The following is a 27912-nucleotide window of genomic DNA, read 5'->3' on the forward strand; positions in this document are numbered from 1 at the left end:
TGAGAATTGCAAACGACAATCCAGGTTTTATTTTTGTTGTGGCTGATGAATGACACAAGGGAGGCTGTGGAGGCTGGAGTGTGTTTTCAGCCCTCACACTTCGCTTTCTTGCAAGCTGGGAGAGAATCATCATCTCCTTCTGATGGCCGAGGTTTCTTCACGGTGGAGATAATTCCAAAAGCAGTTTTTCTGGTTTCTGTAAAACAAACAAGGAAACCATAGTGCCTGAAATTAGGATATAATTTATAAAGACATGGTTTAACAAACATCATACTGGCTTACACTCTAGTAAGTGATAAAACCAAAGTGAACTGCTATGGGTGCCAATGCCAACACCACTCACTGTCAATATAGTTTTTCTTGATATACACAGATAGCACACATATTAGTACCCTGTAATTCACTCCTAATGGAAGTGGGACAACCAGAACTCGAACCAGCACTGTCATATGGGATACTGGCATTGCAAGCAGCTGTGCAGGTCACAGCATCAGCCCCTGCAGCAACCTATTGTGACACTTACAATTCATCTGGGTTTAAGCTCTACTGAAACTTCATTTTTCCAAAGTTTTGGCATACCACATACTTTTAGTTTAATTTTTATCATAAAATTCTAGTGGATTCTAGTAGTGGAATTCAGGTGAAGAGGTACAGATACGTAAGTAAAACATAGATAAAAAAGATATACAGCCTGAGGTGTAGGGGGAGCTCCAGTTGAAAAGGAAAAAAAGTTGTTAAAAGGCCGCTGAGTTTGCCACACTTCCGCATCCCAGTGACTCAGCGTTTCCAACAACCCAAGATGGACCCCGGGGGAGGTACCTAGCCTGACAGGAGACTTCTGTAGTCGTGAACAGTGTGTGTCCTTGGCTGTGATAGGCCCTTGAGGGCGTGCCCTGCCTTACCTTTCAGCTGGTTCCCTTGTGGCCTGGACAGCCCCTTTTCTGTGTCTATAAAAGCTCTTCCCCTCCCCTGGGCCTTGACTGATCTCCCAGCTCTGGTGTGGTTCCTTCCTCATCATCCCGCTTGGCCTCTGAGCTCCCCAGGCTGGCCCTGAGGAGCTCTATCGGACCTGCTGCCCCGTGACAAGCAGCACTGGGGTGGGAGTTTAACCTACTGGATAGGACGTCTATGTCCCATATTGCTAATACAGCTCCTGGGAGGCAGCAGTGTTGGCTCAAGTAATTAGGTTCCTGCCATCTACATGGGAGACCTGGTTTGTGTTCCCAGCTCCAGGCAATGGCTCAGGTCCAACCCTGGCCACTGCGGGCATTTGAAAAGTGAACCAATGCGTGGGAGGTACCTCTATCTGTCTCTATGTCTCTGCCCCTCAAGTAAATAAATAAATAACTCCTAAAAACGTACAGTCTGTACATATTTGATCATGTAAAGAAAAATAAGAAACATCCTGAGTTGTAATAAATGCAAAAGTTAGTCTTAGTTTTGTTCACCAGATTTTGAAAAACACAATTGCTTTTCCTGTTTTCCTAATAAATGACAACATATATTTTTAACATATTGGTGTCCTAAAACAGTGACTTTCAACAGGGAAGGCATGACTTCTGGAGAAGAGAAAGGAGAAAAGAGACAGGAAGCCTGTCAAAATGTGGGCAGGGGAACACACACATATAGCTTGAGAGAATATGTTTAATATTTATTTCTTTAATATAATCTATATTCATTTCGTAAGCTACAGAAAGTAAAGAAGTGAGGGTGAGAAAGCATTGATGGATATAAGTAAAACAAGGTAAGAAAAACTGACCCTTAAAGGAAGTCCAGAAGGTAGGATGATAAAAGTAGATATGGCTCAACTGTTTGACAAAATGACGGGCTACCAGGAGCAGTCAGTGTTTACTGGAAAAATCTGCTCACCTCCATGGAGAAGTGCTGCTCGGCAGTTGGTGGACACAGCAGCCTTGGCAGTATTTTCAGTGAGCCCAAACAGCAACCCTCTGTGGGGCCATTAAAGAGTTTAACCCAGAGTTAGTCAAGTTCACAGGACGAACACAAACCTAACGGAAACTGCCAGCTCACCTGAGGGAGACTCATCAGTTCTAGAACAGCTCCCAGCCCTATTGGGAAGAGGCGGCTAATTTAACTCTAAGCTTTTATCACACAGAGTCCCTCATTTCCCTTTCTGTCTCGGGCTTAATCTGAAAAACAGAAGGATGAAGCTCTTTACAAACTGACATGTTTCTGAAGCTATTAATTCACAAATTTACATGAAAAGGTTGAGAAAAATATTGTGATAAAATATAATATCACTTCAAATTCCAAGTTTTCTAAGAGAAAATTCTGACAATTTCTCAGAAAAGGATACAAGTTTGCCACGTCGTATGGTCCTCTTATTTCTAAAGGCTAAAAAATAAAATGAAGAAAAAAACAGATGAGAGGTTATTTATGACATGTCAGTGACTTAATTTGAGTAAATTAATACTTAAATATCCAAAAACAAGGACATCAACTACATAAATTTAAGTTCTTATAATTTTGATGGGTTTATAAGTTTTTGAAAATATAAACCTTACAAAGCATTTTATAACAGCATAAAGGAAAACTAATTCTATAAAGACAATGCCCAAAATGAATGGGTAAGTTCTACTCTTCAACAATTACAATGAGCAAATGTACAGTTAAAATAGAAAATACTCAATTCATTACATCACTATTTGAATTCCTCCCTAGAAGTTAGCAATGTTTTCTAACTTAAAAAACCAAAACAAGGAGCTTCATGTTAGACTTACCCTTTCAGCAGCACTGGATATAATTACATTCTGCAAAATAAGAGTGTTTACTATTAATCTTAGATGAATGTAAAAGAAACCGGACAAGTCTTCTGAAATGAATAACGAGTAACTAGGAATCACACTTTAACATTTAAGGCTCAAATACCAACTTCTTTAAAAGATAAATGATCAAAGTGAAATACCAAATGCCAACTTGTTTTAAAAATAAAGTTAAATGATAAAGGCAGCCTGTAACAGAAAAACACAATAAGCTTTCCAAACAAATCTTGATGAAGATGAATTAAGTTTAAAAACTAGTCAAAATGGTTAATCACTTTAAATCAACTCACTGATGACAAACAACTGTTATCTAGACTATTCCTTTCATAGTAAACTGAAGATTCCTTATTAAAAGATAAAGGCATTCAACACGTGTCCCTCCACCCCTCCCTACATTATTCTTTCCCTGATATTTTTTCCCTCTAATTCTTAGAGCTCATTGAAGTGGAAGAATTTGTTCCTGTACTTTCAGAGCTCCCTACTTTAAGAAAAAGTCATCAGTTTGTCAATTCTAGTGAATTAATAACAAACTGGCAGATATGAAAAATGTCCTAAAAGCACAGAACCATACCTTTCCTCTGCAGATCTGCATCAAATTGAGCGCATTGGAAATTGTGTACCTTCTTACTGTGGAGTCCTTGATAGCAGGGCTATAAACAAGCTCGAAGCTTAGGTCTCGGTCAATTGCCTTCACAGGAAAAAAAAGAAAATAAACTGTCATGGATAAACAAACACTGTCCCACTTACTTTGCACTCACTTCCCCGCTCATCTCCCTCCTCACCTTCTGTATGTCAAAGTACAGCTGTACACAAAGGCAGATTTGCACCCAAATGCCACCATTCACGAATAAAACAGATCTGAGGCACTATTTGATCAACAGAGTTTTCTTACCTGTGGGGAATCTTACTTTATTTAACAGGAATTAGCTAAGGAGAGCTAAGATCCTGTAGGGCGGCAAAGGAACTACTACTCCTTGAACTACCTAAAGCTAGGGTAGGAAATGCCCGCCTGTGAGCAAAATCATTTGGCCTGAACATGCCAAGGCAACTGCAAGTAGGACTCAAAATTTAATACATCTATAGCAGGCTACTTTTTAAGTTGATAATTTTATATGGCCAGTAATTTTTAAAAAGTATTTATTCGCAAGTCAGAGTGATACAGAAAGGGGGAGAGATACAGAATCTTCCATCCACTGGCTCATTCCCCAAAAGGTAGCAACGGCCAGGACTGGGCCAGATTGGAGCCAGGAGCTTCTTCCATGTATCCCACATGGGCACTGGGCCCAAACACTTGGGCCATCTTCTGCTTCTTTTCCCAGGCACATTAGAAAGGAGCTGGATTGGAAGTGGAGCACCCAGGACTCAAACTAGCACCCAAATGGGATGCCAGCACTGCAGACAGTGGCTATACCCACTACACCACAGTGCTGGCCCCTTTAATATGTTCTTTTAATTTTAATTTTATTTATTTATTTTTAAAGATTTATTTATTTATTTGAAAGATAGAAGAGAAGGTGAGGCAGAGAAAGAGTTCTTTTATCTACTGATTCACTCCCCAGATGACCACAAAGGCTGGAGCTGCGCCATCCAAAGCCAGGAGCCAGGAGCTTCTTCCAGGTCTCTCACATGGATGCAGGGACCCAAGGACTTGGGCCATCTTGTACTGCTTTCCCAGGCCATAGCAGAGAGCTGGATAGGAAGTGGAGCAGCCGGGACCCGAACTGGTGCCCATATGGGATGCCGGCAGTACAGGGCTTTAACCTGCTGTGCCACAGTACTGGCCCTGCATTTTTTTTTTTTTTTTTTTTTTAAGAATTACTTATTTGAAAGAATTACAGAGAGACGTAGAGCCAGAGAGAGAGTGAGGTTTTCTGTTCTGCTGGTTCTTTCCCCAAATGACTGCAATGGCCAGAGCTGACCTGATTTGAAGCCAGGAGCTTCTTCCAGGTCTCCCACATGGGTGCAGGGGCCCAAGGAGTTGGGCCACACTCTACTGCTTTCCCAGGGCATAGCAGAGAGCTGGATCGGAAGAGGAGTAGCCGGGACCCGAACCAGAGCCCATAGGGGATGCCGGTGCTGCAGGCTGGGGCTTTAACCTGCTGTGCCACAGCGCTGGCCTCTTAATGTGTTAATGTATAGGGATCTACAGGTAAGAAAGCCTGGAAGTAGTGGACGTGATATTTAAATTGACTATTACCCTATTCAGCTTCCCTGATAAATGACTCGAAACCACCATCTAGTCACAACAGGTAGGCTTTAAGCTCATGAAGTTCAAAAAGTGAGACAGTTCCTTCCTTCTAAAAGCTTATAATTAAGTGGAGGAGACCATTGAACGACGGCAGACAAACAACCAACTTCAACTATGATATGTGCTGGCAAGAAGTTTGGGAATAAGTGAGGGAGTAATTTTGGGGATACTAAGAAATTATAGTTAAACAGCAGAGGGAAGGGCAATTTCAGAGACAGAGAGCGTTTGGAAAGGCTTAGGAGCTGCAGCATGGTAGCCACACAGGGAAGATCAAAGGCTGGAGAATAATCAGGGAGAGCAGAGGTGGGAGCTGAGAAGAGAAAGGAAGCGCCAGCTGGGCAAGCCTTTATGCTGACAGGGAGGGCTTCTAACAGCAAGAGGAAACATCTGAAGGATCATTGGCACACAGGTGATAATCAGACTTGCAACTTGCAGAGCCACTCAGGTTGCTGGGGTCCTTTGAATATTCAAAGCAAGGATGGCAAGCACAGCTTAGATAGGATGGCTGTCTCTGCCAGGCAAATGGGTTTCTATTGCCCAGAGGACAAGTTGGGACAGATGCAACTAGCAGCTGCTGGAGGTTTACTACTAAGTGTGAAGCCTGTCTTCTTCTAGGGCAGTGCACTATGATTTAATTCAAGTGCACCTTGCTGGACCACTCCATGAGAACGTTCTCTTCCTGAATAGACTTCCTTTCTTCCACTGCCCTGCTGCCATCCTCCCTTTTCTTAACGTTTTCCTGGCTTTAAGGTTTCTAGATTTTATCTTACATTTTCCTACATATCACTACTAGTTCAGTTGGAATTTATATTTTCCACATTGCAAACTTCCCCTCTCCTTTTTTGACAACTTTTTCCCAGCTCTAATTCTGCATCTTGGGTTGATTATTTCTGAGAATGACATCTGTTAATTTCTTTGTGTTATACGTAAACATACAACACATTCTCTGCTCAGCTTGTACACTTCTGGAGAGCTGGTATCACATAACTGCCTTTTACACAAAAGTGTGTAATCTATTTATATTTGGGGTAACAAATGTTAGCTTATGAAAAGGAGGACATGTGACAATGCTGCTCATGATGGATTATCCATCATAAAAGGAGTCAGGATTCACTTGGCTATGAACTTGATCTGCCCAAACAAAGAAAAGCATTACCTTTATCCACATTAGTATTTCCTTAGCCATTAGTTTTACCAACACTATTTAGAAGCCAAAGACAGTGGCATATTTCTTGCTCTCATCCTTCTAGATGCTAATCTAAAAACACAAGGCAGTAGGATGGAGAGGAGGAAATAAAAGATGAGACAGCTGGATGACCAGATTTCCAAATACTGACTGATTCTGAATTTCTAGACCCTTGTGGGGACCAGATCAAAAATGCAAACTCATTTTAGTGGGAAGGTAAGAAAACAAAGGACATAATTCTCCGCTTCATTACTTTTAATAAAAAATTCCTCATTCTGATGTTGATACATCAAGTTATGTTGATCATCAAGTTCACTTGGAAAAGGCTAAGAAAACTCCTGAGAAAAAGAAATTACAGATAATGTGCTATTGAAGGCTGTTAATATTCTAACATCATATTTTAAATTTTTAGATAGATAAAATATAGACTCATGACCTGGGCTCCTCCTTCTAGGACCACTTTAACACACATTGCCTTAAGCTCATCAAATGATTGCTTATAACAGCCTCTTGATAAAGAATGACAGAGCCTGCCTTACTGGCTTTTGTTTGTATATCTGACCAAATGTTCTGAAACAGGTGGATCATTAGATTTCTTTACTAATGGGAAATAATATTTATAAAGATGCTACCAAGGGCAGATATGTGACACTTGAATCAAGAGACATAGGCAAAAAAATTGCAAGTACTAAGCAAAGCTTTAGAGAACAAAGAGAAGGAAATGGGAAGTTGATTATAAGACAACACTAATTCTCTGTTAATTTCATAAAAATTGGTTCTTTATTGAATTCAAGAGGATGACACCTTTTTGGTGTATGAATCTTTAAGATAGGTAATATGTTCACATGATTCACAAACCAAAGCAACAAAAGAAAACAATAAATCTTATATCTCTGCCCCCATCTGCCCTTTTCTCATTTCCTCAATCACTTTTTTTTTTTTTTTTTTTGACAGGCAGAGTGGACAGTGAGAGAGAGAGACAGAGAGAAAGGTCTTCCTTTGCCGTTGGTTCACCCTCCAATGGCCGCCGCACCGCGCTGATCCGATGGCAGGAGCCAGGAGCCAGGAGCCAGGTGCTTTTCCTGGTCTCCCATGGGGTGCAGGGCCCAAGCACCTGGGCCATCCTCCACTGCACTCCCTGGCCACAGCAGAGGGCTGGCCTGGAAGAGGGGCAACCGGGACAGAATCCAGCGCCCTGACCTGGACTAGAACCCGGTGTGCCGGCGCTGCTAGGCAGAGGATTAGCCTAGTGAGCCACAGCGCCGGCCTTCCTCAATCACTTTTATTAATTTCTTGTGCTTTCTTCCAGTGTTTCATCATATAATAGAAGAAAGAAAAAAGTCACTGTGCATCTAATTAGCTAAGATGAGGTCATCCTGGACTAGGTTAGGCCTATTCCAGAATGAATGGTGTCCTTATCCGAAGATGCTACACGAAGACACAGAGACACCCAGGAAAAACACATTATAAAAACAAAGACAAACTGGAATTATGAAGCTGTAAGCAATAATCACAAAGAGTGCTGGCAAATCACTAAAAGCTAGGAAGAGTCAAGGAAGGAAGCCCCTACAGGTTTCAGAAGAACCATGACCCTGCCGACACCTCGATTTCAGACTTCTAGCAACAGAACTGGGGACAATCAACTTTAGCTAGTTTAAGCCAATCCAGGGAACCAACACACTAGGATAGGGTGTAAATGTACTTGAACAGTTATTTTGAAATTACTCCACAGGGCTTGCCAAATTTACAGTGACACAGCAAAGAGAATGCCAGCTTTCTAATTGCCTTACAATACTGGGCAACTCCAAAGAGATGGGCAATTTTTTTTTTTTAATAGTAGATGAATAGTTAGCTTTATATAGACACCTAGTGTTTTTCTTTCTTTTTTTTTTCTTCATTTTATTTGAAAGGCAGAGAGACAGATAAAGAGACATTGCCCATTGGTTGGTTCACTTCCTAAATGTCTGCAACAGCCAGGGCCAGGTCAAGCTGAAACCAGGAGACAAAGACTCAATCTGGGACTCCCATGAAGGTAGCAAGACTCAACTATTTCAGCCATATCATCTGCTGCTTCCCAGGGTGCATATTAGCAGGAAGCTGGACTGGAAGCAGAGTTGGGGCTCCAACCAGGTACTCTGATATAGGAGATGTGGGATGTTGGTATCTAAAGCAACATCTTAACCACTGCACCAAATGCCTGTCCTTCAGATAGGTGATTTTAATGTGATTTTACTAGAAATATAAGCACTTTTCATATGTGTAAGGATCATCTGTATTTTCTTTTGTGTGAAATGTCTTTTTTTTTATTTGACAGGCAGAGTTAGACAATGAGAGAGAGAGACAGAGAGAAAGGTCTTCCTTCCGTTGGTTCACCCCCCAAATGGCCGCCGCAGCCGGCATGCAGCGCCGATCCTAAGCCAGGAGCCAGGTACTTCCTCCTGGTCTCCCATGTGGGTGCAGGGGCTCAAGCACTTGAGCCATCCTCCACTGCACTCCAGGGCCATAGCAGAGAGCTGGCCTGGAAGAGGGGCAACCGGGACTAGAACCTGGCGCCCATATGGGATGCCAGCACCACAAGTGGAGGATTAACCACAGCGCCGGCCCCGTGAAATGTCTTTTTAACATAATTAATTCTTTTCTTGGCATTGCTCATCCTCCTGTTCACCCAGGAATTCTTTGAACATTGGGGATTAGCCTTTTTTCTGTAACGTGAATGAAAATGTTTCCACCAGTTTGTTATTTGTCTATTAATTTTGTTTTTGTTTTGGTTTTCCACACAGAAATTTCTGATAATGGCAAATATCCTGGTGCTGATACAATCACTGGATTGACAAAATACTTAGTTCATGATATGTATGCTGAAAATTAAAGGTTACGGAGCACTCACACCCAGGTCAAGTACATATTTGTATGGCATGATTCCTACAACCAACGTGCTGCTTTGGACATTATTTACTAGACATTTGTCAGTGGGGACTAACTGGACCTTGGAAGTATTAAGGGAAAATATGAGTGTAAAACAATCACTGAAAATAACTCTCAATAAACTTGCAATCATTGTTGAAGGGAAATGAAAGTGAAAAGATCAGAGGCAAAGATACATACTTTCTTGAGATGATCCTTAATAACTGAATTCATAAAATTATGTTTTAAAATATGAAATTATTCTGTACTTAACAGAGATCAGCTATAAAGTAACCTCAAATAGCATTTCCAAAGAGGAAATGATAGTGGAATCCAAGCCTGAGTACACATCACCAGCCAATGCTCAGACAGACATCTAACTGTGAGCCACACACTACCTGAGACTCAGTTCCACTATTTGCATGCGGAGGTAAGTAACACCTACTCCAACCCAAAGTTATGGCATCACAGCAGGCATGAACATACATGAACCATAAAGTGCCAAATAATTAGAAATGACTGGACCGTCCAAGAACAGGAGCTGAATCTAAGTTTTGAGACCCAGCTATTAGCTGGGTCTACAAGTTGATACAGCTGAGATTCCCATATAAGCTACATGAAACTCCAAGAGGGTTTACAGGAGATTTTGGAAGGAATTGCATGATTTAAAGTACTGTGCCCTGAGTATGTGGTGAGATGACAAATGGGTTGAGTGTTGTAAATTACACAAATGGAGTATTCTGGTCCGCTCCAGCTACTGGGCCTTACATAATTCCAGCCTTCTAAGCTGATATATCTCAGTGGCTTCTGGCCTATGGGCAAAAAGACTGGTGAATCATTTATTTTAATAATCCTGCCTTCACCACAATAAAGGAAAAGGGCATAAAACCTAATCAAATCAAGATGTGGGCTGTATTCTTGCATGCCCAATTAAGGTATCCTTATGAAGCCAACCTATCAACTTCTCATGGCCAAAGACAAATTCACCCTTAACATGCAAGGACCAGTGAAGACTGAGCTGTGACATGTTGTTCTGCACTTTCACTGAGATTATGGGGGTACTTCAAAGAGTTTGTGAAAAAAGTAAGCATGGAACTCAAAATTGTTTGTACCAAAATAAAGTTCTCTTTTCATTCATTTTCCCATAACTGTTTTGAAGTACCCCTGTATATTTTCACACTTTAGTGTAGACACACAGCTCCATATCCAGATTAGGTATTATATTATTAATAATACACATATAGCTATAAACAACTATTATGTATATTGAACAACAAGCTGGAGAGATTCAAGTTTCCAGCTTTCTTCTAAATGAAAAACAAGTGAATGAATTCACAAGGACTTTTTTGATTTTTGTCCAATCCACACCACAGCCTATTTCAATATTAGATGAAGACTAAAAATAGTCATGTGCAGCCCTTCCTTCCCCTTTACCATTTAGTTTTGATTAAATAACATATGTAAAATGTTCACACCAGATTCTTTTTCAAAAGCCCACACTGTGTTACATATTGCATATCTGTCTCACTTGTCAAATTAAGTCAAAAATATCCATCAAACAGCAGCTTTCCTGAATTTCCAGATGGTGTGGGGGATGGGATGTCCTAGTGGTGCAGCCTTGAGAGCCCACTCTGGGTGAACTGTAGCATTTTTTCATGTATTTAAGGATGTTTGTACAATCCACTGCACAGGCTCCCTGCCCAGTGCTGACAACCACTTAACGACTAGCAACAAGTACAATTAGATGAGGTTCCCCAGATAAGCTAGACATATACTCATTCAATCAAAAAATTTTAGGGAGGACTCATTATAGGCAAGATACCGGGGTCATGACATAGTTGGTGCTTTCTCTAGAAGCTCATATTCTGACTTGAACAGTAAACATGTTCACAAGAAACCCAAATAAAGCCCTTACCAAAAACCCCCTGGGAATCTTACCATTGTAATGGGACATGAGGAATTAAGTGCTGTGCATAGCTGTCCGTTCCTGGACTTGGAATTAGCATCACATGTTACTATCTCTTCCCAACCAAGGACGGGGTTATTGGGTGTGGACTTATTCAGGCAAAGCTGTCTAGACACAGACCTTCCTAGTTCATTAAAGTGAAGAAAAAGTTGGTAAGTTGAATGGCAATCTATAGAATGGCTGCACTTCCTGTTTCTGGGGGTGTTATTTACATGGTACCTGGGTTGGCACTTGAGGCTGGTAAAAAGCCCTGGCCAACTTCTAAAGACAATAGAGTGGTTCTATCTCTAGAGAGGAACAATGTATAAGACTGTCATAAATTTGGTACTGTATTAATTTGTGGCTTGTATCATAGGTCCTTGGGCACTCCAGAGATCTTCCTTGACAGTTAATTGACCAGAACTGTCTCAATCCCGTGTGCAAGGAGCTGAATGATTTCTTGGTAGCCTTCATTTCCACACACTTGATAAATGAGTTGTTGAACAATACAGATCTCTAATTCTCAAATGTGAGGATTCAGGGGCTTTTTATTGTTTACTTGTTTACTTAGAAGTCTGGCAACAACAAGGGGAACCTACGATTTGAGTATACCAAATATTGCTATTTGTTTAGTAGCACTCTCAGTATCTACCAGAAAAGTTTTCTTATAGTTTTCCCTTTAAATATGTGACTATAAATTTTTGGTACTTTTCAAGTATGGCTTTAGTAGCACATCCATATTGAATTCAATTTTTATGCACCAAATATATCTGTTTCTCTCTTCATTGTCTCCCCTGAATTCTCAACCCCTTTGCAGCGAAGATGAACAGAAATTTAGGAAGTTATGATTCCATGTAAACAAAGGACAGGGGAGTTACCCACTTCAAAAAATTCTTTCACAAATCTCATTTTCCAATTACAAAAGGAATGAGTATGTAATCTGAACCATGCTTGTTAAACCTTTTTCTCTTAGATAGCAGTTTTTGAATGGGAGACTAAGTAAATCATTTTGGAAGCCACTGTTCTAAAACATCCTAACGCTTGCTAGGATCAGCTGGCAATGCAAATAGTTAACAGCTGTACTGACCTCACAGCTACCAAAATAGTTACTGGTGGGAAATACTACCACCTTCATAATGTACACGGAAGGCTTCAAGACTTAGAACAAGGTGTGACAGATGGAAGATGAAAGGTACAAGGAAACAAGAGAGAAAGCTATGCAGAAGGGTAATGAGAAAAACGCACTAGCAGAGGGAGAAACAAGTACCCCTGACACCTGGTCACCCTGTTAAAGCTCTGACTGCTGTGTGAACCAGCATGCTTCAAATCAGATTTTAATTATGCATAGACCATGCCTAGATGATGACATGCCTTGCCACCTCCTGTCGCTCCTTAGTTTGCGGATGCTACAGAGAGCTATACTTTTTAAATTCCTTTCCTACATTCTTTGCTCAATTCTCTTAATGCCCAATGTACAGGCTACAGTACCCATCATTATAAGGTACCTCTTAAGAAATACCCTTCAGGGCCGCCGCCTGCAGTGTCAGCATCCCATGTGGGCACCAGTTTGAGTCCCGGCTGCTCCACTTCTGATCCAGCTCTCTGCTATGGCCTGGGAAGGCAGTGGAAGATGGCCCAAGTCCTTGGGCCCCTGTACCCATGTGGGAGACCCGGAAGAAGCTCCTGGCTCCTGGCTTTGGATCACACAGCCCCATCCGTTGCAGCCAACTGGGCAGTGAACCAGAGGGTGGAAGATCTCTCTCTCTCTCTCTCTGTGTAACTCGTTCAAATAAATAAATAAATCTTTATGAAAAAAAAGAAATACCCTTTACAAGGGTAGGCATTCGGCCCAGCAGTTAAGACACCAGCTGGGACTATATACACCTGGCACTGGAGTGCCTGGCTGAGTCCTGGCTCCACTCCTGATTCCAGCTTCTTGCTAATGTACTTCCTGGGAGGCAGCAGTGATGGCTGAAATAGCTGAGTCCCTGCCACACATGTGGGAGACCTGGATTGGGATGCCAGCTCCCAGCTTTGGCCTAGCCCAACCTTAGCCACTACGGGCATTCAGAGTGAACCAGTAGATGGGAGCTGTCTGTCTCTGTCTGTTGCTCAAAATTAAATAACTAATAAAAAAAGAAATGCCTTGCACAAATGTTCTAAGGTCCTTCAAAAACAAATGGATAATTTATTGGCTGTTTCTTAGTTTAAGCTTTCTCCCTTAGTCAGCTTATAAAAATAAAATTCTCTTCTAAAACTATCCCCCATCACCCAGCTTTTGCTTTTGTTGTTTGTTTTCTTTCCAGCTTTTGCTTTTCTAAGAACACTGCTTTCTGCTCCTCTTCCAATTTGCTCATGCAAGTCTCTACAGATTTATTCACCATAAAATGGAAAGCCCACACTTACCACACTAATAGGGGGTCTTCTGAAGTAAAATGGCAGTTTCTCCGTCACAGTTACACAGACTAAATCCACATCTAACTGTGTGCAAGCCACCTGCCAAAAAGAAAAACAGGTGAGGCCAAAAGGAAAATCAGCACAAGACTGATGGACTCGAACACGATCTAGAGAAACACAACAGGCGTGGTTCCCCGTTAGGCGGTGCTGTGCTGAAATACACCTGAGCCTTTACAGAGTCAGCAGGCAGCGTCCCTTCAGGTGTGGCTTGCACAGCTTAACTGCAATCCAGGTGAAGCAGACTGATGTGTCCACAACCTTCTCAAAAGACCGGGCATGGAGGCTTTCTTACTCCCAAGATCGTCTGCATAGCGAGGCTCAGTTTCAGTTACGGGCTTTCAGGTGGTTCCAGAAAGAAGAAACTGTTCTGAAATCCAAGGAAGCAAGAAGCCAAAAGGAATACACGCAAGATCCATTTGTTCCACAAACTACTGAGCATCTTTGTGCCAAGAAGAGCCACAGGCCTCTGGCTCCTATCAGTCTACTGAAGGGCTGAGAGACACTGCATGGCACTGATGGCATCCTGTGCAAATTCCAACAGAAATAGTCCAAACAAAAAGTGCAAGCACAGCAGCTGCAAACCACACAATATATGTTGTTTCAACCCATAATTTCCCTTTCCTTTGCTCTAATTTTTGCTTTTACTCATTGATCAATAATCGGAATTTACTTCTAAAAGACATTTACCCGGCACTGTGGCATAACATGTAAAGCTGCCACCTGCAGTGCTGGCATCCCATATGGGTGCCGGTTCGAGATCCGGCTGCTCCACTTCCGATGCTGCTCTCTGCTATGGCCTGGGAAAGCAACAGAAGATGGCCCAAGTCTTTGGGCCCTTCCACCCACATGGGTGACCCAAAGGAAGCTCCTGGCTCCTGGCTTCAGATCAGCACAGTTCCAGCTGTTGCACCCATTTGGGGAGTGAATAAGCAGATGGAAGACCTCCCTCTCTGTCTGTCTCTCTCTTTCTCTGCCTCTCTGTAACTCAGACTTTCAATAAATAAATCTTCTGAAAAATAAATAAAATACATTTGAAACTGCTTTAAAAAATCACATATAGGGGCCAGCACTGTGGCATAGTGGGCTAAGCCTCTGTCTGCAGTGTCAGCATCCCATACGGATGCTGGTTCATGTCCTGGCTGCTCCTCTCCTGATCCAGCTCTCTGCTTATGGCCTGGGAAGGCAGAGGAAGATGGCCCAAGTGCTTGGGCCCCTGCGCCCATGTGGGAAGCTCCTCGCTCCTGGCTTCAGAACAGCCATTTGGGGAGTAAACCAGCAGATGGAAGATCTTCCTCTCTGTCTCTCCCTCTCTCTGTAACTCAACCTCTCAAATAAACAAATAAATCTTTTTAAAAAATCACATATAAAATCAGGATAAAAGGAAAGCTACGGAAGTAAAAATAAAATAAAGGTGGTGAAAGGTTACTGGCATAGAGTGCAAATCAGAACATGTTGCTAGAAGATGCATATCTAGTCCTGATTTTGCCATTATTTGACTTATAGTGATAAAAAGAATTGACTGTTTTAAATTGTATTAAAAATCACCCTGGGGCTGGCACTGTGGCACAGCGGGTTAACGCCCTGGCCTGAAGCGCCAGCATCCCATATGGGCACCAGGTTGAGTCCCGGCTGCTCCACTTCCGATCCAGCTCTCTGCTATGGCCTGGGAAGGCAGTGGAAGATGGCCCAAGTCCTTGGGCCCCTGCACCTGTGTGGGAGACCTGGAAGAAGCTCCTGGCTCCTGGTTTAAGATGGGTGCAACTCCAGCCATTGTGGCCAACTGGGGAGTGAACCAGCAGATGGAAGACCTCTCTCTCTCTCTCTCTGCCTCTCCTTTCTCTGTGTAACTCTGACTTTCAAATAAATAAATAAAACTTAAAAAAAAAAATCACCCTTACTGACCACGCTGTTGAGTAGAGGTCTGATGAACAAAACTGAGTTGCCAGGGCAGCTAAATAAAGCCTACAGGATCAGTGCTGACCTTAAGCATTTCTGCGATACCACATCTTGTTTCTTCCAAATCCCTGTCACTCCTGCTCCCATCCTAGGGCTTTAGGAAGCACACAGCGATCAGAAGCTGGCTGCCTTAAGACAGTCACAGTAACTTAGTAAGCCAGTGAAGCAATGTTGCTTTGGCAGAAATACCTGGCTCAAACAGAATCTGCACCATCCCAACCACTATTGCTGTCCAACTCATGAAAGAATCATTGAAAATTTGCTAAGAATGGATGAAGAAAAGCTCTAAATAGTAGCTATAACAAATTCTGCTTCTGTTAGTCATTTTTAAACTATCAGAATAGAAAAGATCAAAAAGTTCAGTAATACACTGCTGACATGGGATGAATAAATCAGATCTTAAGGGTTTTTAAACTAGGTCTTGGAATGGACCCTAGCAATAGCTAGCAAAAATCTAAACGGACACATCAGCATATAAATATTATTCTACGGCTATAAACCCTACAAAGGTTCAAGGGCATTAGTACAAGGACAACCATTATGATACCAATCCCAAAAGACTAGACATAATCAAACATTCTCCACTTTCAGTTAAACAAATCTCTAAGTGATACTATGGAATAATCTCAAAGATATACTGTAAGGCCCAAGAGCGTGGTGTTAGAAAGGAAAGAGGCAGGGAGAGTGGAAAATGAAGGAAAGAGGGACTACGTAAATACTATTTCTTAAAGCTACACAAAAACTGCTGGCAGTGGGTGCCCACGGAGAAAAGGGAGGGGGAGTTTTGGGCAGGAGGAAGGTCTATTTTTCAATGCCTACCCCTACTTCCATGAATATGTTATTTTTTCAACAACAAAAAAGGAGCTGATTAATTTTTAGAGGCCTAGGAAACATTCTCCATAGAATAAAGGTAAATTATGTTGCATAAGTAATACATTATTCCTCCCTTCCCCTCTCCTCACAATAGTAGCCAATTAAACAATGGATCTCTGCTGGTTCAAGTACATGCATTATAATAAACTTTTAGTTACAAAGGTCAGGTCCATTGGGCTTCCTCTGACATTTCAAACTTAAAAAAAAAAGTCCCAAACCAAAATCTGCTGTTATTTAGCTTTTTATTAACCCACATGTTCAACTGATACATTTAGATAACCACAAAATAGGAGTTAATGTTCACACTATAATGAAATACTTTCTCAATCATTAAAAATCAAATTATATCCAATAGTTTTGGAGTGAAGATGCTCATAATGATTCTCCCCGGCAACTGACAGGGTGTATATGAGTTTACATCAATTGTCATTAACGGATTTTTTTCTTTTGAGGAGGGGCTGTCAGACCTCTATGACAATATATATTCCCATGAAGAAACACACTAATTTTGCCTTTATGGAATAAAGGAAACATGAAGGTAAGGGGTTCACAGTTGCTCTCCTGCTCCCGACATCCCTCTCTTGGATGTCAGGTTAACACATCTCTGTATTTTATGTTACATATCGTGTCGGGGAGAGTCAAGCTTACCAAAGGCACAGAGATATGCCTGTGGCCGGTGCCTCTCACCCTCAGGTGTACACCAAACTCTCCTAAAGAGGGATTAAAAATGGGATCACCAGGCCCTGTCTCCAATAATTCATTCAGTAAACAGGGCAGAACAATCTGCATTTTAACAAATGCTCCAGGTAATGTGGAAGCCATGGGGCTGGATCACCCCTCAGAAACACTGCCTTGAGAGATACTCCCTTCCCCAGGACACTTCACAGCAGTGCCCTGCAAAGGGGAGGCCCTGGTTCCTGGAGCAGGAAGGAAACGCAACTTCTACCTCCACTTAGTTTTTAATTCTCTTGAAATTTCTGTTCGGTTTTGTATGTGTATATCATTTTATACAGCACACTGGTATAATGGTACATACAAATTAGTTTATAAGAAAAGTATGGGGAAGCAGGCTCAAACTGTTTTTATCTGATAAGGCAAGCAAAGGAGTTTGAAGACTACTGGGCTAAATAACCTGGATGCTGCTCATTTTGTGTGCTGCTTTAGATCCTAAACAGAAATACCTGGCCCAGAAGTTCCTGAAGTGTATACGCATTTTTCTCTCTCTGCCATATTCCACAGCTACCTCCACCCCAAGGAGCCTGGCTACCGTGAAGCCCTCTCACCACCTTTAATCTGTACCTCATCCCCCGGGGTAGCTATGGGGAGAAAGGGTTTCCTACCTATGAGACATTTTCCAGGTACTGTGAGGAGAAAACAGTGTGTTATTTCCCATGGAAGCGATGCTGATATTGAACATGGCTAGATTTTTATACTACTAACTACTAATGTGTGTGTGTCCACTCTTATGACCTCCTTGGAGACCTAGGTAGTCTTAGAACACCTAACCTGGGGACAGCGCTGTGGCGTAGCAGGTAAAGCCACTGCCTGCAGTGTTGGCATCCCATGTAGGCGCTGGTTTGAGTCCCAGCTCCACCACTTCTGATCCAGCTCTCTACTATGGCCTGGGAAGGCAGTAGAAGATGGCCCAAGTCCTTGGGCCCCTGCACCCATGTGGGAGACCCGGAGGAAACTCCTGGCTCCTGGCTTAGGATTGGCACAGCTCCGGCCGTTACGGCCAATTGGGGAGTGAACCATCGGATGGAAGACCTTTCCCTCTCTGCCTCTCCTTCTCTTTGTGTAACTCTGACTTTCAAATAAATAAAAAATTCAAAAAAAAAAAAAAAAAAAAAGGAATAGCTAGCTAACCTACTGGGAGGCCTGTTGGAGTTCTAGATAATCAACCTACCAACAACAAAATAATGTACAGAATGCAACCTGTTAAGCAACAAACTGCTTGAATGTGATCTAAAGTCAAACTATGATACACTCACAGAAGCTTTATAATTAAAAGAAAGATATCTTTAATAATTGATTATCTATAAAAATAGGGAGTGCTCTAATTTCATCTGAATCCTAAAGAATGGATAAAATTTAGACAGAAGAGGAAGATATTCCAATTTTTAAAAATGTGCTTTCATGGAATTTTCCTTAAATATTTATTTTATTTATTTGAAAGGCTGAGTTACAAAGAGAGGTAGAGACACAGAGAAAGGTCTTCCAACTGCTGGTTCACTCTGCTAATGGCCGCAATGATCAGGGCTGGGCCAGGCTGAAGTCTGGAGCCAGGAGCTTCTTCCAGGTCTCCCATGTGGGCACAGGGGCCCAAGCACTTGGGCCATCCTTTGCTGCTGTCCCAGGTGCATTAGCAGGGAGCTGGATTGGAAGTCAGGATTCGAACCAACACCTATACAGGATGCTGGCACTGCAGGCCAGGGCTATAACCTGCTGTGCTACAGCACCAGTCCCTCATGTAACTTTTTGAACATATCAATAAAGTCAATTCCAAATAAATACTTCTGAATTATTTATAGCTTTCTTCCTTCTAAAATGCTTTTGATTGCTATACCCACCATCATCAAGCAGGTGTTGAGCAAATTCAAACTTACAGTCTTTGAAAAACAAGTAATAAAAATGAATATGATAAAACTGCTATATGAAATCAGAATTATAACCAGAATAATTAAAATTAAAAAATCCTCTCTCTACTATCTATTTACTGAGAGATCTGTAGCTAATCATTTTAGCACAAGTCTCAGTCTTCTCCTCTGTAAAGTACAGGACTGCTGTGCAGATGAAAGGAATTAAATACGTGAAAGTGTTTGGAAGGGTATTTAAATGTACGCCTTCTACCCAAAATGTTACTTAAGTGTTTTCTCATTCTAATTACCAGTAAAGGACTAAGGAAATGTAAGTTTTATGATCTTCAAATTATCAAGAAATCAAATGTACAACAGAAAACTTGCCACATCAATCAACTTAGAGTCCATCTTTGTGACTGGGGTGTTACTATATAATAGCAAAAATAAGTTGCTGTGGTTTGACAATGTCCATGGTCTTTCTCATACTGAATACCAATAGTTTCAGCCCTGAATCACTCGCAAGTTTCTGTGGAATTTGAAAAAACAGAACCAATCATGGTTCATACCTCCAACTGAAACAAAATTCATGAGAATTGCTATACTTGAGCATTTCTTAAAGGATAACACCCAAAAAATGGGGAGCTCAGGCATTCAAGGATGACATATGGTGATTCCCTTCATTAATATAAATAATTAAGACTTGCCAGTCTGCCATGATCAGCCTCCTTAGTCAACAGCTCCATCTACTGGACAAACTGATGAAAAAAATTCCTTACAATTTTGGAACAGATTTTGCTTAAAAAAGAACGCGGCTCAACAGGCTAATCCTCCGCCTAGCGGCGCCGGCACACCAGGTTCTAGTCCCGGTCAGGGTGCCAGATTCTGTCCCGGTTGCCCCTCTTCCAGGCCAGCTCTCTGCTGTGGCCCGGGAGTGCAGTGGAGGATGGCCCAAGTGCTCAGGCCCTGCACCCCATGGGAGACCAGGAGAAGCACCTGGCTCCTGCCATCGGATCAGCGGGGTGTGCCGGCCGCAGCGCGCCAGCCGCGGCGGCCATTGGAGGGTGAACCAACGGCAAAAGGAAGACCTTTCTCTCTGTCTCTCTCTCTCACTGTCCACTCTGCCTGTCAAAAAAAAAAAAAAAAAAAAAAGAACGGATGTAAAATTAAAGCATCTAAGACCAACGTTTTTTTCCTGCACAAGCCTTGTGACAGGTGGATTCTTTTTTGAATCTAAAGATAACTTTCAGAACTTTCTACAAAAGTAGTTTTATCTCAATTTTATATAAAAAAATATGCTCCTGAAAAATTGTAGTCTGACTCACTCTTTACCGCTTTAAAGTCATCATTTAAAATTTCGGGGTGTTCTGTCTCCAGTTTACAAAGTGAACACATATGCTAAGTCCTTCCCTTCTTGCAAAGGCACTGCAGTAGCCATTTCAAAAGTGCAGAGGAACACAATTCATCAGGATTTCAGAACAGGGAGGGGAGCGTAGCAGCAGATGTTGATTTGAGCAGTTTCTGGAAGACTGAGGGCTGCCATGCTCGGGCTAACACAGGCACCACGTCTCAGAGCATGCAGAGGGGGAAGGTGAAACAGGTGGGAGCCTCAAGCTGCAGAAGGTATTCGCCTCTTCCGTCCATCACAGGCAGCAGTGAGGAAGTAAAAGCAGAAACTGAGGTGATTTTAGAGAAAGAGCAACACTCACCTAAGAGAACATTCAAATGTATGAAGCAAATACAGCAACAGAAAACTTAATGGGCTCTTTCAAAACCAGCCCATTGTGTGCCTAGCAGGATAACAAAACTAAACAAAATAAAAACACACACTATTTAAATATACTGGGAAATCTGACACTCCAAAGATAAATGAAAAATCCTCTAAGTTTCTCGATGGGGAGGAACAGTCCCTTAGAAAGGCATTACCAGACTTTTTAAGTAAAATAATAAACACTATTTTCTTTATCTGTTAACTTACGTGAAAAAGTTTTTCTGTTTTTGGGAAAACAGCAACGATATCATACAGTCGAACCCTTGAAGAAGTTGCTCTCTAGTAAGAGAAAAAGCATGTTAGGGTGTGCAGTAGCAAAAAATACACACACGGACTTCTACGGACCCAGCTACACTTACAGTTCAGACTTCTACGGACCCAGCTATACTTACAGTTCAGTCATCTAACACTTCTCAAGTGCTGCTGACCTTTCTGCTTTGCTTTGTATGTTGGCAGAATAGACGTTCCAAGCACGAGGATTTAATACCAACATCCGACCCACCAATCCTCCTCCTTCTCCCTCCCACCATTTGTTATGATCAAGTGCATGTACCAAAGCCCGGCTCCCTCAAACTACTGAAGGAGCTTGACTGTTCCCTATTTATTTTGAAAGTCAGAGATACAGAGAGAAAAGAGAGACAGAGAGAGATTTTCCATTCTCTGGTTCACTTCCCAGATGGCTGCAGTGGCCAGCACCAGGCCAGGCCAAAGAGCTTCATCTTGGTCTCTCAGGATTACGGCAGGAGCTCAAACATTTGGGCCACCTTCTGCTGCTTTTTCCAGGCCATCAGCAGGAGGCTGGATCGGAAGTAGAGCAGCTGGGAGAGGAATCAGCGCCCAAATGGGATGCTGGCGTCATAGGCAGCAGCTTTACCTACCGCACCACAATGCCAGTCCTGGAGCCTGACATTTGCCACTTGCTGTGTGCTAGGCACTGGGGACATAACATCAATAAGCCTTATGATTAACCTCAATGGAAGTCACCATTTTTGGGGAGGGGGCAGAGACAAAAATTTACATGACTAAGTATGATGTGTTGTATGCAACATACATGTTTAAATGGATTGCAGTTAAGTTCACAAGAATACTGTTAAGTATGAATCTTTGTCAAAAAGCTAGTGGAAAATGGGATCAAAAGGTAAGTTTATTTTGATGTAGAAAAAAGTTGAAATTCATGCATAACTTTCCCAGAATACTCACTCTTCATGAACTTTGGGAAGAATTCTCCAAATGCATGAATTTCAAATTTTTTTTGAATTAAAAGAAGACTTTTAATTCCATTTTCCATGAATCTTTTGAAGTAATCTCGCATAAATTAAAATGCTAGATGTGCAAGAAAACACTTCAAAGTCCGTACAGGACATAAACACATCACTTAAAGAGTTATTGTTTAAAAAAAGCAAATCTCCTTAATAGGTCTTGTGGGAGAGCAGACTAAGCCATTGCTTGGGACATCTGAATCCCATATCAGAGCAACAATTCCAGTCTCAACTACTCTGCTTCCGGTCCAGCTCTCTGCTAATGCACTTGGGAAGCAGTTGATGGCACACGTATTTGAGTCCCTGCCACCTAACTGGGAGACACAGATTCCTGGCTTGCAGCTTCAACTTGGCCCAGTCCTGGCTTTTGTGGTTATTTGGGGAATGAAGCAACATATGGAAGCTCTCTCTCTCCCACTCTGTCACTCTTCTTTCCAAATAAATAAGTAAACATTTACAAAATAAAAACAATAAAGAGGGGTCTGGCATTGTGGTGTAACAGGTATAGCTGCCACCTGCAAAGCTAGCATCCCATATGGGTGCTGATTTCTGTCCTGGCTGCTCCACTTCCAATCCAGCTCCCTGCTAATGCGCCTGGGAAAGCAGCGGAGGATGGCCCAAGTGCTTGGGCCCTTGCACCCGCGTGGGACACACGGATGAAGTTCCTAGCTTCCTTGCCCTGCTCAATCCATCTTGAGAAGAGGACCAAAGAAGAGGCCACCAAGATGGTCAGGATATAAACAGTAAATCAAAGTCTTCACAACCTATCAAAACAGAGTTCCATTTATGTCCCGCGGGGCCTAGAGAAACAGAATACAGCCAGGCAACTGCAGGCAACACTAGTAAATTTGGTGTTCCACAATTTCTTTAGTAATGCTAATTGCAATTATGGAGGCCAGTCTTTCCTTGATTACTCCTGTTCTATGGCGGAGGTGCCCATTCTAGCCAAAGATACAACAGAGAACCTTCTCATGGATTTTACTTTCTCAAGCCCTGTGTCCAGCACACAGCAGGCACACTCAAATCACTCCCAGCTAAGAAAAGAAATCTGGTGGGACCAGTGTCGTGGTGCAGCAAGTTAGGTCCCCTGCCTGAGACACCAGCATCCCTTAGGCCGCCTGTTCAAGTCCTGGCTGCTCTACTTCTGATTCAGCTCCACGCTAATGCACTGGGAAGGCAGCAGAAGCTGGCCCAAGTCCTTGGACCCCTGCCATGCAATGTGGGACACTAGACAGAGTTCCTGGCTCCTGCCTTTATTGCAGTCATTCTCTCTCGTTGCGGCCACATTTTTATCTTTCCCTCCCCAACTCTGCCTTTCAAACAAATTAAAAAAAAAAAAAAAAGGGAAAAGAAATCTCTCTATATGGTAGGTTTTTGTATACCACTCTGTGTGTTCCCTTCTCCTGGTGGGGTAAAATTTCTCGAGCAGTGTCAGTAGCACACTTCCTCACATCTCTTTCAGATCTGTAGACGTGGTTTTTGCTTTGGCAGCGAAGGCTTCCCAGTCAATAATGCAATTCTTTCTCTGCCGGCCCTCCTTCCCCACCCCTGCGCGGCCACTGAAAGGTACTGATGCTGCTGCCCTCTTCTTAGCCCTGTTCTGTGTTCACGTTCCTCTCCGTCCTTCCACTTCCAGGGCAGGCCCTCCTCAGTCTCCAATCCCAGCCCAGCCTTTATGTCACCATGCTGGGGAAGCTCCCCCCACCCCTTCCCACCTTGTACTTCAGCCAGGAAGTCTCCATTACTCTCTGTAGGTGACCACACACTTCTGTGGGCCACACCTTTACTTCTAACCACCAAGAACAGCCACAGGAACCCATCACGGCCCAGATCTGCTTTTGTCTCACCTCAGGCAATGGTGTTATCTACCCACCTGGGGGCTTAGGCCACCCAGAGTAATCATCCTAAAACCAGTCAATTCCCAAATCCTGTCAAGCCTCCCTTCTGGAGGCCTCTCAAATTCCATCGCTTATCCCTTTCTAATGCATTCTCTGTAAGAGAAACCTCTTAATTTTACTCCCTAGGTTAAACCCTTAAAGGCTTCCTGGAATCTTCTCCCAGGCCTACCGCCCTAAAGCAGCTGGAGAGGCTGAGCCCTGCTGGTCTCGGTTCTCCTCCCAGAACACAAACTGCCTTCTTCAGCTTCAGGACCCTCGGTGAGCCATCCTGTCTCTGGGAATGCTCTTCCTTCTACTTAACACTGACCCTTGGGCCTCAGTTTGAACACCAGTTTACTTAGGTTACAGACTCCCAGAACACCCTCTATGTATCATCTCCTTTTAAAATATTCTTCATATTTTAAATTATTTGTTCAATGCTTGTCTTCCCAATTAAGCTTTGTAAGTTTATTACAGAAAAACTCCCAGCACCAACTTTATGTCTGGTTAACATGAATTCAAGGAATACCAGCTGCCAAGGAATTAACTGTGGCATTACTATATATGTGCTCTGGGTAGAATATACATATGCTCTTCTATATGAAATCTGAACACAAGAACAGGCAGGTACCCTGGATCAGAAGGATACAGGAAATCTAGGGCTGCGGAGATGAAATGCCACATAGCTCAGGAACAGCCACAGGAACCCATCACGGCCCAGATCTGCTTTTGTCTCGCCTCAGGCAATGGTGTTATCAATCAATCAATACTACTTACATGGTCAGAAGGAGAGAGGAAAAATAACTTACCAAAACATTACAGTGAGATGGGTCTGAGACAACAATCGTGACTCTTGTTAAAATTTTAATTGGTCTTGATTTTCCCTATAAACAAAAACATGCTATCAAAAAACTATGAACGATAACTGATTTTTTACTTTACTGATGTAAAGTACTCATTAAAACATACTAGTCATAAGGGATAGAGAAAATTAGTAAGATGTTATCTTTACTCTCTAGGAATTTATAATGCAACCAAAGGAAAAAACATGTACACATGTTAAGCTACACAGTGAGGTTATTCAAAAGTTGTAGGGCTTCGGGAAAGAAGAAATCAAACAAGTACTGAATCCACAGTTGGAATGTCTCATGGAACAGTTGAGCGTTGGTGGAAAGGTAACAGAAGCGTGGAGAGGAAGGCATGGTTCAGGCCAGAGAACGGCACACAGACTGGGTATGCCTGAACTCACTATTACACTTCCTAAAGAAAAAACACCAACCTGCACAATCGGCAATGTTGTGAAGAGTTCAGAAACAGCTATTGGCTTTTCAATTTCCTACAAGAAAAGATAAGTGGTTACCCAAGACTGTACATGTTAACAACACAAGACATCATGGAATACTTACAAGGAGTTTTTCTTTGGGAAAAAATAATCAAACAAACAAACAAACAGATGGTAAAGAAAAAGAGCCAGAGAACAGAGAAGCAGCTGAGAAATCTATGCACAGGAGGGAAAAAAACTGATTTTTTTAGACTGAAATAATCTATAAGATACAATTGTCGGCCTAAAGAAAAAATTTATGTTGTAGAGGGAAATTGGTTAATGAGTCCATGACAATAAAATAAAGAAGAGTCAATCTTGTGATTATAGTTCAAGTCAATACCAGTGCACTTTTGAAACACATAAGAAATATGTTCACATGAACACATGACAATTCCAACATATTAACTTCAGAAATATAATTTTACCTGTTTCTTTTCCTTAAAGTCAACAACATGATTGATGGCAACAACTGAATAGCCGACTGGAAAGAAAATGGAATATTCTTGTTATGAAACGAGGCAATCTCTCCTTGTACCCACAGACCCATGCTGACTCTAGACCTCAAGACCAGAAGGCAGGTTAGCACCGTGGTTATGGCTGCAAACTCCAGTGTGAGACCGTCTACTAACTCCTACGCCCGTCAAGGGAATTAGACAGCTCCTGGCCTATGGACAGCTACTCTGAGTTACTATCAGCAAGGCCTTTAGCTGCGCTTTTCCTGTCCACCCATCAGACTCTTTCACGTCCCTTTGTCCATTCTCATCCTGCCGACCTTCCTGCTCTCCACTGCCACCTTTTTCTCACTTGGCTCTCTGCCTGCTTCCTGCAGAGACCCCTCACCCAGGCAGTGAGGATTCCCTCGCACCACTGCCCACCCCAACACACGAGGAACTCTTTGGGAGCAGGGGCTCGCTTTATGAGTATGCGTGGATTTCAAGTTTTTTGCGCCTCAATACATTTTTTTATTCCACTTTCCATGAAGTATCCTCATACCATTCTCATCAGAGAGCAAGCTCCGTTCTGGACGTTTGGGCTACCTACCTGACTCCCACCTAGAGGAGGCAACGCTTACTACACCCTGGAAAGTTCACCTCAGAGGAACCATCAAAGATACATGTGCTAATTGGCCGGGCTCGTCCTATCTACCCTCCCTGCCGCCTGAGGAGGAATGCCTTGGGAGGCAATGCTAACAATGGCTGCGCGGAAAAGACGGTCCTGGCCCTACGATACTTCGTAAGGGGCCACGAAGAAATGGCACCATTCACCTTGGCAAGGAGTGGTTGTTTCTAGCACCAGTCATCAGCGCTCACAGGAGCTGAGAACGGTCCCCGGAGGAACAGATCCAACCGCACGCACCTCTACCCTTTAACCTCGCCAGTCCCACACTCGAAGAAAACTGAAGCCATGACGAACCTCAGTCATTGCACAGGTCTCGTCTCTTAGGGCTTCCCTTCCATTGAAAAGTTGAGTGGCGTCCCGCCCTTCGGGTCACGCCGGCCCCCGCCCACCATGTCCTCCGCCCCTACCCTCTAAAGAACACTGCCCCAGCTCCCCCTCTCCCACCTTCTCCCTCTTCTCTGAGCCTCGACAGCACTCCCTGTCCGGACCCTCGTTTCCCGCCTTTGTTCAGCCACTGTGAAGGGTCAGGAAGGGCTGAGCGTAAAAGACTCTACACTTGGAGCCCGGCCTCCCTGCCTTCTGCCATCCATCAGCCGCGAGGCAAATCTTCAGGAACATCCTAGAAACTCCAGAGGGGCAACTCACGGTGAGCAGCGGTCTCCACCAGCCCGCGGAGAGACTTCAGGTCCGAACCCGCTCGCAGGTCCAAGTCCGCAAACACCGCCATGCTGCAGTCCCACGAAACCCCACACGCACACTCCTCTGCGCAGCCGCCGAGCCCGCCCCCCTGGGGCATGCTGGGAGTTGTAGTTTACGTGTGCCGTGGACTGTAGTTTCCAGCTTGCGGATTGACCATTTATTTTTAGGGATCCGCAGGGATTTGTCTTCCCTCCAAGTATCACCAGTGTCTTGAAATCAAGTCTCACCGCAATGCTTGGTGTTTTTCCGAATGAGGCAGCTTGGTTTTCCCTGTAGGGGGTCGAAGCTCTTGACTCCCATAAAACGATGTAGAAAGTGAATCTTTGGACCAGACGCTTCTGCTAAGCGTTGGAAGCGTCTCGGAGTTTTGAACGGTCGAAGCGCGCTGTTCTCTGTTGTCTGATCTTCAGCCACAAGAGGGCAGGGCTCGCTCCAGGAGGAGCGGTCTGCACTCACGCGGGCTTAGCCGAAGGCGATTTGGAGTAGGAAAGTGCAAACTGGAAATGTTTTGCAATTTTCTATGTGAAAAGTGTACGAGATAGTGTGTAGCCCGCGCATCGGAGGTTTCCACTCCTTTGCACTTGGTTCCATGACTTTGTACACTGCTGGATCCGTTCGCCGACAGCACAGAGTCGTGGGACTGCCGTGCGACTTACATCCGTGCGTGTGAAACTGTCCGTGACACCCGGCAGGTCCTCGCTGTGCCCCACCCCGCTTCCTCATGCAATCCCAGTGAGCGCCTCAGGGACTAAGCAACTCACCAGCAGGGAAGCTCCCCGAACTCGGCTGCAGGAGAGTCACCTGACCAGGAGCGCGGATATGCGGACAATGCCAAAGCGCTCCAACGTTTCTAAAGGCTTTCAGTCTCTGTATTTGTTGATCACAAACTGTACACAGAGAAGTCTCTGGTCTTAGGCCCACGCCTCATGTAGTAC

The 27912-nt window shown here is 43.2% G+C and overlaps 1 protein-coding gene across 2 annotated transcripts; it reads right to left on the minus strand.

The window, feature by feature from the left end:
- Positions 1-27912, minus strand: RPP30 (ribonuclease P/MRP subunit p30). 2 transcript variants are annotated; one of them, XR_011382373.1, is made up of 11 exons: positions 26924-27172; positions 25585-25640; positions 25115-25171; positions 24645-24719; positions 20907-20978; positions 13473-13562; positions 3355-3471; positions 2742-2771; positions 2318-2355; positions 1760-1949; positions 1-196 (listed from the first exon to the last, which is right to left on the minus strand). XR_011382373.1 is itself a non-coding variant. In XM_002718504.5 (11 exons), exons 1-11 carry the CDS (start codon positions 27072-27074, stop codon positions 87-89), a joined length of 876 nt encoding a protein of 291 aa, XP_002718550.5. In that variant the 5' UTR covers positions 27075-27912; the 3' UTR covers positions 1-86. The 2 variants fall into 2 exon arrangements, 1 of the variants encoding a protein (XP_002718550.5); XM_002718504.5 differs by having other exon boundaries at positions 1870-1949; positions 26924-27912.

The sequence above is a fragment of the Oryctolagus cuniculus genome, chromosome 15, assembly GCF_964237555.1.
Source record: "Oryctolagus cuniculus chromosome 15, mOryCun1.1, whole genome shotgun sequence".
Classification (NCBI taxonomy): domain Eukaryota; kingdom Metazoa; phylum Chordata; class Mammalia; order Lagomorpha; family Leporidae; genus Oryctolagus; species Oryctolagus cuniculus.